At 39.3% G+C, this 12,436-nt stretch overlaps 2 protein-coding genes across 2 annotated transcripts in view; both read right to left on the bottom strand.

Moving 5' to 3' along the window:
• Positions 1 to 316: 316 nt before the first annotated feature.
• LOC124646004 (mitoguardin) overlaps positions 317 to 12,436 on the bottom strand; it is a 73,137-nt gene continuing 61,017 nt past the window's right edge. The window contains exons 4-10 of the mRNA XM_047186016.1: positions 9,676 to 9,842; positions 9,288 to 9,479; positions 8,888 to 8,997; positions 2,062 to 2,230; positions 1,394 to 1,498; positions 1,115 to 1,243; positions 317 to 1,040 (exon numbers count right to left, since the gene is read on the bottom strand). Of these exons, the coding sequence (XP_047041972.1) occupies positions 726 to 1,040; positions 1,115 to 1,243; positions 1,394 to 1,498; positions 2,062 to 2,230; positions 8,888 to 8,997; positions 9,288 to 9,479; positions 9,676 to 9,842 (1,187 nt within the window). The 3' untranslated portion in view covers positions 317 to 725. The remainder of the gene's footprint in view (positions 1,041 to 1,114; positions 1,244 to 1,393; positions 1,499 to 2,061; positions 2,231 to 8,887; positions 8,998 to 9,287; positions 9,480 to 9,675; positions 9,843 to 12,436) is intronic.
• Positions 9,939 to 11,516, bottom strand: LOC124646009. The gene is made up of 4 exons (XM_047186025.1): positions 11,291 to 11,516; positions 10,974 to 11,174; positions 10,595 to 10,889; positions 9,939 to 10,501 (listed from the first exon to the last, which is right to left on the bottom strand). The coding sequence occupies exons 2-4, from the start codon at positions 11,172 to 11,174 to the stop codon at positions 10,212 to 10,214; spliced, it is 786 nt and encodes a 261-aa protein (XP_047041981.1). The 5' UTR covers positions 11,291 to 11,516; the 3' UTR covers positions 9,939 to 10,211.

A 12,436-nucleotide genomic window follows, 5' to 3' on the forward strand; every position in this document is an offset into this window, starting at 1 on the left:
ATTTACACTGCAAATAGTACAAAATGCAAAAATAACTTAACTTATTTACAAGATTGCGGTAGGGGTTACAAAAATATCGTGAATCTAACGAATGAACTTACATCATGGGCATGTAGATATTATTCTTTCAATTTGCTTAACTGTTTTTAATAAACTTATTCGATGAATTATACATGATGGCAAATTTAAACTGCGGTACGCAGGAAATGCAGATCAATTGACGTTCAGGCCTACTACAAATTATCTATCACTGTTATAATAATATTTAAATTATTGTGATATTTTGTGATACCCGCTATGCTGATAAAGTACGCTGTTTAATTAATATCCATGTTTCGTGTTGATACAGACAGAATAGTGAACACTTTTTATCTTAGGACTAAAATAGAAGCATAACAAACATACGTAACGATTTGAGCTCTAAAAATGTCGCCACATTACCAAGAAGAGCAGAACAAATAACCATAGGAATGTTAAGATTCCATATATGTAGCTACAACCTTAGCAAGATAGTTATGGTTTTGTTAGCAATGAGTAGCTTCTAATTATTAACATAGTATTTTCTAGCATCTCTTATAATTGGTAATATAATTCCTCGGTAAATTGCATGATTAAATAACGTCAACAACGAGATGAAAATTTGAGGTAAAGGCGAATACTTATCATAGGCATACTGCTTAGCAACTGATCGTTGATCCAAGACACATTATACGCGTGTCAACTATTTATATACGTTCAGCCAGTTTATCGGTAATGTTAGCGGAACGTAATCTAGCGTGTTGCATTATGTCAGCGGCAAGGTCGTCTACATTAGTGTAGCGACATTTCTGGAAGTTGAACAGGTCTGCTATGAAGCCTACGATTTCTGACTGGAAGGACTCGCAGACATCACGCAGTCGCTCGTGCGGACCCAGGAAGCCCCACACCAGCACCGGCAGCAAGTGCTCCGATATGGAGTAGAAATGAGCCATGAAACCGTCCGGGTACTGCAAGTACCGCCGCTTGGCCTTAATTACAGACCACACAGCCGTTGTCAATGCCTGAAATAAATATTCTTGTTACTTTTACGAACAATTTTTTTTAAAAGAGGTATTTAGCAAACGAAACAACATACGCTCTCTTTAAATCCATCTGATAACCATCGATTGCGGACTACTGCTAGCACGGATGAAGGTGGCGACGCAAGGTCTTCAAATGCATCCAATAGAATATAGTCCAATACCACGTCGTAGAATGTCAAGGCCTGGAAATATAAAAAATACCTAACGTTTTACCTATAACTTATACCTACATTTAACCATCTATGGAATTCTTGAGTGGAATCACTCATTCCTGAGTGTGATTTAATCTATTCGGAATGATGGTGTTTCAGTAAATGGTTGATGAACTATACCTTAACTCCTTTAGTCGTAAGTTCACTTTCGATTGTTGCCCAATTAGCTGCGTCCGTTGCCCACGACACCATTTCTTCGTATGCTACCAGGAATTCCTTTGGTTCCTAATGGATAAAATTTGTGAGTAGGTATATGATTTTTGTAGGCAACTAAACAGTATAAACAAACATGTCTGTTACAGCCTTTTAATCGTCCCACTGCTGGGCACAGGCCTCCTCTCACAGGGAGAAGGATTGAGCATTAATCACCAAGCTTGCTCAATGCGGGTTGGTGATTTCAGACTTAATAGTCCGGGTTTCCTCAAGATGTTTTCCTTCACCTTTTTATCAGCCATTGGTGTCCAATTAGAAAGTACATACAAACTTAGAAAAGTTGCATTGGTACTTGCCTGGCCTGGAATCGAACCCACACCCTCATACTCGAGAAGTCGAGAGGTTAGTTCTTTGCCCTCTAGGTCACCACGACTTTTTGTCCATGCTTTTTGGACATGGCCAACAAACATGTCATAATATGAAAAATCTGATGAGAGCGTATCTCATGATACTGAGGTAGCTAGACTGCCAATACCACGGGGTCATTTTCCAGCAGCTTCCACAGTGAAGGCTCATGATAGAGTAGGAGTTCAGATAAGACTTAGGCATAAAAAACTAGTAGGTAGGTAAGTTACCTTGTCAGCGAACAGCAATAGATCAGTGAGCACTTGTCGTCCGGCGTCCACGAACCAGGCCCACACGGCCGCGTCCTTGAACACCTGCGTGAAGGCTTGTCGCAGGCAGTGCAGCTTGCACAGGAACTCCGAGTCTGAGCTGCACTGTACCACCTCTGTGCGAAGTGTCCTGAAATAGTAGGTAGTACATTTTTTTTATAGAAATCATTTCGTCAATAGGCCATTTTATTTTATGGCTTGGTGTGCTTGAATAGTATATAATAGTACCTAAACTTCAATTCTTCTGGGGCCCGATTCTCCTAATTTTACTTAAGCGACATACGATTCACGTTCGACTCGATTCGACTGATATCCGATCCCGACTCGATTACGATTGAAGCGTATATGACATTCCGCTATTTTTTCTTTGAAATAAACGTTTTTATCCTTTTCTGTCATTCAATAATGAATCATTTTGTCTGCAAATGATTTACGATTGCAAAATGATTGCACAGCAAACTACCGTATAGACCAAAATAGCAGACCAATCGCATACCAATCAAATGTCAATCGAATACGATTGGTCTTTTATTAGTAGCAGAATGCCCGATATGGTTAAAACTGCTATTGCGATCATATTGCGATTCGATTTCTATTCGATTTTGACAATATTAACTTAGGAGAATCGGGCCCCTGTTCTTACGACTTAGTCTTACTGCTATTTTATATAATTTCATGTTACCCAGCTTTGAGGACAGGTAAAGCACAGTCGCTCTATGTAAATCACCGCCACCTAACTGTATCCCATTCGTTTGTTGCCCGTGGTACTACCAATAGTACTACCAGTAGTACCACGGGCAAATTTTTCTTCCCGTAGTCAGTGGCGGATTAAGAGTATCCGAGGCCCTAAGCACAGAGCCTGTGTAGACCCTCTATTGCTCAAATGGAAATGGAAGGAATGGAAGGTTGAAAAAATTGGCCGAGCGAAGCGAGCGTGATTTTTTCTTACTCGTACGGAGGTAAAATGTATCCCAAACATACAGGGCCTTACTACAAAAACTTTAAACCCTGTTTTACACTTGTCTAATAAAATTTTGGCTGCAAAATGAACCATATGTCAACGTCATAATTTGACATTTTTTTAGACAAGGCATAAACTGACGTTTAAAAGTTTTTGTGGTAAGACGGACACTGTCTTACCACAAAAACTTTTTAACGTCAGTTTAAGACTTGTCTAAAAAATGTCAAATTATGACGTTGACATAAGGTTCATTTTGGAGCCACATTTTTTTTAGACAAGTGGAAAACAGTGGTTAAAGTTTTTGTAGTAAGGCCAACATAGATTCTGAATACGCGAGCGAAGCGAGCGCGAAATTTTAATTATTTTTAAGACTCAGAACCAAAATTACGTTCAATGTAGGCCAAACGTACGTACTTAACTTTTTATTTGTTGGCAAATGTAAAAACGAGGACATACAGTTTCTGAATACGCGAGCGCAGCGAGCGAGAAATCTTGATTATTTTTTAAGACTCAGAACCAAAATTACGTTCAATGTAGGCCAAACGTACGTACTTAACTTTTTATTTGTTGACAAATGTAAAAACGAGGACATACAGTTTCTGACTACGCGAGCGAAGCGAGCGAGAAATCTTGATTATTTTTTAAGACTCAGAACCAAAATTACGTAACAGGGCTACATGTCAAACCTTCATTTCTTTCTACAAGTTTCGTTGGACAAGTAAGATGGATATATACGTAAGATCGATAACAACGTCAACGCGACGTCGGTCCGCAGACCACTTGGAAGGCCTCCAGGGACCACCAGTCGTCCGCGGACCACCGGTTAAGAACCACTGATCTAAAGCATCCAAAATTTTCGGATATGTTTGTTGTATTGCACTCGTAGTTACAGCGTGAGTTTCCCAACGAGTGTCCGATAGCGACTTCAAAACGCTATCGTTGCCTATTAATTCTTTTAAAACTGCCCAACGATGAGTAGAAGCCGAAAAAAAATTGTAGGTATAACAACTGGGGCCCGATTCTCCTAAGTTAATATTGTCAAAATCGAATAGAAATTGAATCGCAATATGATCGGAATAGCAGTTTTAACCTTATCGGGTATTCTGCTACTAATATAAGACCAATCGTATTCCAACAAAATTCGGTTGGTTTGCGATTGGTCTCCTATTTTGGTGATTTTGGTCTATAGTTTGTTCTACAATCATATTGCAATCGTAAATCATTTGCAGACAAAATGATTTATTATTGAATTACAGAAAAGGATAAAAACGTTTATTTCAAAGAAAAAATAGCGGAATGCCATATATGCTTAAATCGTAATTGAGTTAGGATTGGATCTCGGTCGAACCGAGTCGACGTGAATCGTATGTCGCTTAAGTAAAATTAGGAGAATCGGGGAAAAAAATCTCTGCGATCGTACAACAATCAAGAGCACTGTGATTTCAGACATATTGTGGATGAATCTCTATAAAATATAGGTATAAACTGAAACGCCAGCAGAGGATGGAGGCCCCTGGAGAACAGGGGCCCCAAGCACGTGCTTGTTGTGCTTATCCGTTAATCCGCCACTGCCCGTAGTACTACCAAGCGGTCTGGTAGTACCACGGGCAAAAAAAAACTACCCGTGGTACTACTGTCAATATTTTAGGTTTTTTTCAACCCTTTTGTTGTCACAGTTGATATTGTCATCCTAGAAAGAGAATTGAAATATATATTTTTTTAATGTGGATATATTTTGGTACTATTTCGTAAATAGATCTGGTAGTTGTGAAATTTTTCATTGCCCAAAATCGACAAGATGAGTCAAAAACACTTAGTTTTTTTTTTCACAAATCAGAATTGAATACCTTGATCTCGTGGGATTTACTTGATGTATTTTATGCTATCCTGGTACTTGGTCAGCATTTCCGTCTGGACATTGGAATACTCAGGTAAGTTATGCTGTCTTGGTACACGGGGAGAGCAGTTGCATCGAAATTCCGAGATTGGTAGGTTTACTTTTTAACTCCGGTGATTGATAAAAAGTTACGTGTTGCACTCGAGTGCAAAGATTTTTCACCTTGTGCTCTTTTGATTCTTTCGCTATCGCTCAGGATTCTAAGTTTTGAAACACTCGCTACGCTACTGTAGCGAGTAGGCAAACAGTCAAAAGTCCGAACTTATTTCAAATATTTTTATATACATCATCATCCTCCTGCCCTTATCCCATACAAATATTTATTTTAGGCTCATGATTTTTAAAAATTTAAAAATCGAAAAATTTTAAAAGTAATATAAAAAGTCATACAAAAATAACAAAAAAAAAATATGTAAGAAAGAGTCACCTACTCCAAAATAAATTATAACAAAGAAATTTATTTGAGACTAGCTTCTGCCCGCGACTTCGTACGCGGATCCTGTCCCTTACGCCAGCGACTACGGGGTCAGCAAAATCAAAGATCTGAATAGTCTGATATTGAATTTTAAGGGCCCGTTGACTTGGAAACAACGGAATACGCATAACCATTAGAAACGTTCCATATATTAAATTTTTGTACTTTAACGGCAAAAGCACAGCAGACTAAACAAAACGCTGAGAACTGAACCGCAATAGACGTGACCACAGGGATAAAAGTGGTGATTCTAATTAGTCCGCATTTAAGTTGTGAGTGGCAAAAATATTAGGTACACGTATTATTACGTAAAAAAACATTAAATAGATGACAAAGTCGTGGTGACTTAGTGGAAGTCGTGGTGGTTTAGTGGGTAGAGAACCAATCTCTCAAGTATGAGCGTGCGGCTTTGATTCCAGGTCTGGCAAGTGCCTGCCAATGCAACTTTTCTAAGTTCTTATGTACTTTCTACGTATATTTTGGATACCAATGACCGTTATTTGGAGGGGATGTTAAACTGTAGGTTCCGGCTGTCATTGAACATTCTTGGCAGTCGTTATGGGTAGTCAGAAGCCAGTAAGTCTTACCAAGGGGTGTTGGGTTGAGCGGGTAACCGGGTTGTGGAGGTCAGATAGGCAGTCGCTCCTTGTAAAACACTGGTACTCAGTTGCATCGTGACTGGAAGTCGACCATAACATAATTGGGACAAAGGCTCTTGAGATAATAACGACAATAATAATGAGATACAGGCACCGCAGGACATCTGAGGCTGATGACGGGGAGTAGCGACCCCGCGGGGCTATATATACTGAGTTCTCCAGGGAGAGTATACTGTCCCCCATCTCCGGCCGGTCGGAGTGAACCATGACGGGGGTAGGTCTCACGCCTCTGGCTTGGCTTGGCCGTCCAGAGTGGAGTCGCTAGAGCAGGATTAGTAGCCCTGCTCGGAGGGTAGGTGCCTCATGGTAAGCACAGGGAGCGCGTAATCAGCGTTTAAAGTCCACCGAGGTATCCTCACCCTACAGCCGCTTATGTACCTGTTGCCCTCTTGTTGCTATTCAGTGACTGGTTCCCAGGGGCCCAGTAAGTGAGGTGGCAAGTCTCCACGTGCCATTTTTACATGTACCTAATACATTGTCATCCACTAACATCCCATCACAATAGCCCAAGTACTTTTCCTCCATAGTTAGCAATAGTTTAGCATAGAACCGGGGATTGTCTTTTTTTAACGACGTCCACCGGGGATTGTCCTTGGGTTCATTTCTATAGTGTATAAAGGGATAATCGTCGGTTTTGTGTCACCATTTCATTAAAGTTGTCTCAAAAGGGCTTCAGCGTGTTGGCTTCGGCCCCACGTTTGCCTCCCAAAAATTCGGAACTCTGTAGTCCCGAGGTCTGGAAGAGACATACAAAATAATAATGAGATATAACGAAACAAAGTCGGAGATTGGGGGCTCGTAACGCCACGTCTAGGTATGTAAAATTTGTACTAAGCAGTGACTTAACACAAAATTCTAGCGTGTTGTATCTTCGTTATTATTTGTTTGTGAGAGAGAGAAAATAAAAATACGTGTCCATTATTTTAGGGTTATCTAAAAGACGGACTAATTACTTTTTTTTTGATTCGCCATACCTATTTCATAACATTCATTTCTATACATTTCAAGTGTAGTATTGCTCTTGAAGTTCCACATCAGGTGTTCCAGATCTTCGATGTTTATACGTCAATAGAGAGTGCTTATCAGATTGAACCACTTTTGCTAAAACGTCATATCTTCATATGCTATAGTCTAGCTGGGCCCCTGGAGTTCCACATCAGGTGTTTTAGATCTTCAATTTGTATAAGTCAATAGAAAGTGCTTATCAAATTGAACAACTTTTGCTAAAACATCATACCTGTATATGGTACAGAGAAGCTGGGCTCTTGGGGTTCCACATCAGGTGTTCCAGATCTTCAAATTTATTATCTCAGCTGAAAATGCTCATCACATGAAACAATTTTTGCCATGGCACCATTTTTGTATCTCTTATAGTTTTGTTGGTCTGTTGGAGTTCTGCATCAGGTCTTCAAGTTTCGAAGATAAATTATAGCCTATATGTTGACCAGGCTTAATACTGATACAACAAAGAAAAAATCATCGAAATCCGTTCAGTAGTTCGGAAGATTAGCGTGTACAAACAAACAGACATACAGACATACAGACATGCAGACATACAGACATACAGACAGAATTTTTTTTTGGATTTGTGCTCCATTACTGTTTCTAAACCCCACCCAATTATTATTTTTTTGATATATTCAATGTACAGACACAGTTTTTTTACAGATTTATTATATGTATAGATTATTATATGTATAGAAGAGCACCAGTTGCGAAGTGCACCATTTGAGCATGATGTATAATTTGAGAAGTGCACGTAATGCGTCAAACCCTATGATTCTTTCACTGTTAGGAAGCTACACTATCTGCGCTGAACGCAAAGTAGGTACGTTTTAAATCCTAATTTACAGAAGACGGCCGAACCAAAAAAGTAAAGTACTAGGACAGCATAACTTACATGTTCATATCAATACCTACTCAATGCGGTCGATAATTTTAATGAATAACACTACCTACTTAATATAATACTTATCTACTTAATATAAATAAAACGAAAAACGTAAGTAGATATTTAATTCTGATTTGTGAAAAAAAAACTAAGTGTTTTTGACTCTTGTCGATTTTGAGCAATGAAAAATTTCACAACTACCAGACCTATTTACGAAACATATATCCACATTAAAAAAATATATATTTCAATTCTCTTTCTAGGATGTCAATATCAACTGTGACAACAAAAGGGTTGAAAAAAACTAAAATATTGACAGTAGTACCACGGGTAGTTTTTTCTTGCCCGTGGTACTACCAGACCGCTTGGTAGTACTACGGGAAGAAAAAATTGCCCGTGGTACTACTGGTAGTACTATTGGTAGTACCACGGGCAACAAACGATCCCATTAGGGGCTGCCTCCACGAGCGAGAGAATCGCGGCGATAATATCGCCGTGCCACGTTTTTCTATACACTCTCTATGGAACCGTCTCCACACGGCGATATTATCGCCGCGATGCGACGAGTGGTAACGAGCGCGCAAAACGTCATTACATCGTCGCTAGCCCGCCGCGACTAGCAACGCGTCTGGCACGTAACTGAATCCCTTCTTTGGCAACGTGACGTCAAGGAAACGTGGCGATACCGTTACCTACGAGTCGCCGCGGAATCGCCGCGATACCGTAACGATACGCGGCGAAATTATCGCTCGTTTGTGGAGATTATCCGACGATATAAGGGCGGACTCGTCGCGATTCTCTCGCTCGTGGAGGCAGCCCCTTAGATTAGAAGTTAAAAAGACCCCAACATAGTAGTGAAAAGGCTAGGCAGATGATGAGATACTGTTATAGACAAAAGGCTTACCTGTAAGGTATGCCGACTTCGAACTGCTTAACAGCAGCCTGATATAATTCTAAGTTTTCTAGTTCTGGTAAAGCTTCCGTTAAATCGTCGAAGTCTCGTAGGTCAGCAACCTGCAATCAAAATAAATCTTTAAACTATATAAGGGAGTATGTAGGGCGAGTACATAAAGGAGTTCATCGGGGGAGTACATAAGGAAGTAAATAAGAAATAAGTTGACGTCACAAATATACGTAATAAATTAGAGTTGTGGGCCCGCTGTGTCGAGTACGGTAGATCATCCACTGGCCTTTCGCCATCTGTTAGTTTATTTGTATATTAAAGATTAGGTAAAAATTGGGACATTATTCCGAAGAAATGCCGAAATGGATCGTCAGCTAAGGTGTCTGAAGGTAATGAGTACCTGATCCTCAGCCGAGGCGAAGGATTCTGCGCTGGAGTGGTGTTCGCGGCGCGTGTGCTCGGAGGCGGAGTGCGACAGCAGGCGCACGCGCCGCCCCGCGCCGCCCGAGCCGCCCGACCCCGCCGCGCCGCCGCCGCTCTCCGACCGGAACAGCACCGACCGCTGGTCCAAGAACAGCAGCTCGCAACGCTCCTGCAATCACAGTTCATATTCATGGCCTTCATTGTATTCCATAATGTACATAGGGGGTGGAAATAAAATTATCTTTAATGTCATTCCGAAACTAAATTCAGAGAACAAGTCCTCGCATGTGTCCGTACTCCGTGATCTAGACTTATTTTCTTGACGTTTGGGGAGAACACTATAACTATAGGCATAAAGTACCTACCTGTAGAAGGTATGCGTCCTGCAGCAGGTCCTGTATCTCGCGACAGAACTCGGCCTCCTCGGGCGAGGTGAGCGCGAGCGTGCCCGACACGCCGCCGCGCGCGCCCAGCGAGAACGCCGCCAGCGCGTCCTCCCAGTAGTTTATACTCGTCTCCAGCGCCTCCATGCCTACAATATTATACACCATAGGTAAATTAAAAATTCACGTCATTACTATCAGTGATTAAATACATTTTGTATTATCAGGGTCCAATAAAAAAAATCTTTTAATAAATTATTTATTTTCTAATCAGTTCGTTAAAATAACATTGAGTAATAGGAATAATTAGCTGTACATTCGTTTTTGTCTTCTATGTGTAAACTTACATAATGTAAACAATCCTACTTAATTATTATTACTTACATACTAATAATATGACAATCTTCAATTTCATTCAGACTAGGTTGAATAACATATCAGTTTAAAGTTACAGGACTCTGCCGTTTGCACTTACTCAATATAGTTTTTGTAATTTGTTTCACTTTTGTCTAAATTATTTAATTTCTATAAAATACATCTTCTTTTAAGTCTGAACCATTTGCTTGAAGTGGGTGTAAATGTTGTAGAGCTTCTTGTACCCCACTGTTCAGATCCTGCACAGTTCCTGCTATTGCTGTGAGAGCATCTGCTATCCGATCCTCAAGCAGCCCTCGTCTCTCCTCCTGAGCTCTCATCACTGAGGCCATAGACTCCAATGCATCTGCAATTCTCTCTTCTGCAGCTACTCTTCGTTCTTCAAAATCTATCGCCCATTTTGGAGGTGGAGACATACTCCGGAAATTATCATCTGAAATGTCAACAGTTTCATTGTATTTTATATTATAAATAAAAAGAAATCAAGTTGTGTTAAATGAAATAATTTTATATTATTTTTAATTACCTAGAGGTGATCTGGGTGCACTAGTGACTGACTGTCTAGTCTTAACGCTGGCCGGTGTACACCGAACTTTGAGGTTTTCTAACGGTTCTGAATCAGAATCATCTGCTAGGAAGTTATCGAGTTGATTCGATGATGACATAGCAGCAGAAACAGATCCCTTTCCACTTAATTCTAACACCCTCACTTCTAGGTCATTGAGTGGTATGCATCGGTTTGGGCCTGCGTCTGACCCTGATCCAAATCTTCGAGCATTTGCTGCTTTTTTTCTACACTTGTGTCGCCATTCAAACCAGTACTGAAACAAATGCATTTAATTTTAGAATTTTATTTATTAAAATAGTCTATACTTTTTTTTTAATACATTTACATAAAGACTTACCTTCTTCCAACCGTCAGGGGTTTTCAGAGCCCCTGACTGTACAGCATTCAGTTGTTTTGCTAGCACTGCCCACTTTTGCCGCGTCTTTTGATGAGAGACCGGTGCTCCAGGCAACAGTCCTTTAGACATATATCTATTCTCTTCTAGAAAATCCATCAGAATTTCTAGTTGTTGCCTTACAATACGCCGAGGCGGTGCCATCTACAAAATAATAATTACTTTAATTAATATTTATTTAAAAAGCCTTAGCCCATATAACTATTTATAAATAGCTAGGCACTACAAAGGAAGTTTAAACATAATTGTTAATTACTCACCTTTATTAGTTTTCAGACTTTCAGAGTATAAACTTTTGAAACTACGAAATGTTTATGTTCAAGAAAATTATAATCGCGCGCTGCTTATTTGACATAAGCAATCTCCTTCACAAACGCAATATTAGGCGATATGTAATGGCGACTTCGATGTTATGATTGCGATAGCAATGCGCGCGTTCCTTTGTGACAAGTGACAACTGACACAAGAAATTATCGATTTTGTCAGAAGTAAGGCAATAATGCAGAATTGCTAAGCAAGCGGTAATCAGTTATCCAACAGTTAATCGATCAATGTATATTTAGCTAAAAATATAAAATTATTTTTCTTCAAGCCAGAGTTGAATCGGATTGTGTAGTCAATTATTGAACACAGATGGCGTTGCTTTAAGTTTTTGATTTATTTTTCAATCAATTAACGTATTATGAAAAAAACATTACAAAGGCTTTGACTTAAAAAATGGCAAAACTTATGTAACTATACTATTAATTGAGAAATTATTATAATGTGACTACATATTGGAATTTCTTGCAGCGCCATCTAGTATCGAGTAGCAGAATTATGTATGTATTTATGTCATCAATTTTATTCAACGTTTTTATTTCTTCAAAATTAAATAAAGCGTTTTCACCTTGACGCTTTTTATGCAAAGGCAGCAAGTTTATTTTTTCTGAATTCCAAAAGCCGTGTACTGAATTTTCATCTGAACTAACAAGATACCTAGGTACCTGTGCATTATACTATAAATAGGTTAATAAATTAAGCGACATGCAAATCGGTGTTTGTGGGTTCTGTCCCAAAACAGTCAAGTGTCAGCTTATGGCTTTAGGCCGGCACTCTAATTAATTTACTTGCTACTTCTCTTTATTAAATTCAAGCCAACCGTATAACCAATTTAGCTAAGTATAATGATTTTTACTTTTGCTATGTCAAAATAACTTCGTCGCGATGTTATTTTGAGTCCACATAAATGTTTACGAAACACTTCATTGTTTGTGTGTTTGTCTATTTGACAGCTATCTCAAAAATTACTGGATTTCTAAACTTCTTGGACGGAATATTTACTTATAGCTGAAATTGTTAAAAGTTTATTCCTAAATAGGACCTAGGTTTTTTTATTTAAGTACCTATAAAAAACGATAGTTGCA

This window comes from Helicoverpa zea, chromosome 3, assembly GCF_022581195.2.
Source record: "Helicoverpa zea isolate HzStark_Cry1AcR chromosome 3, ilHelZeax1.1, whole genome shotgun sequence".
Taxonomy (NCBI): domain Eukaryota; kingdom Metazoa; phylum Arthropoda; class Insecta; order Lepidoptera; family Noctuidae; genus Helicoverpa; species Helicoverpa zea.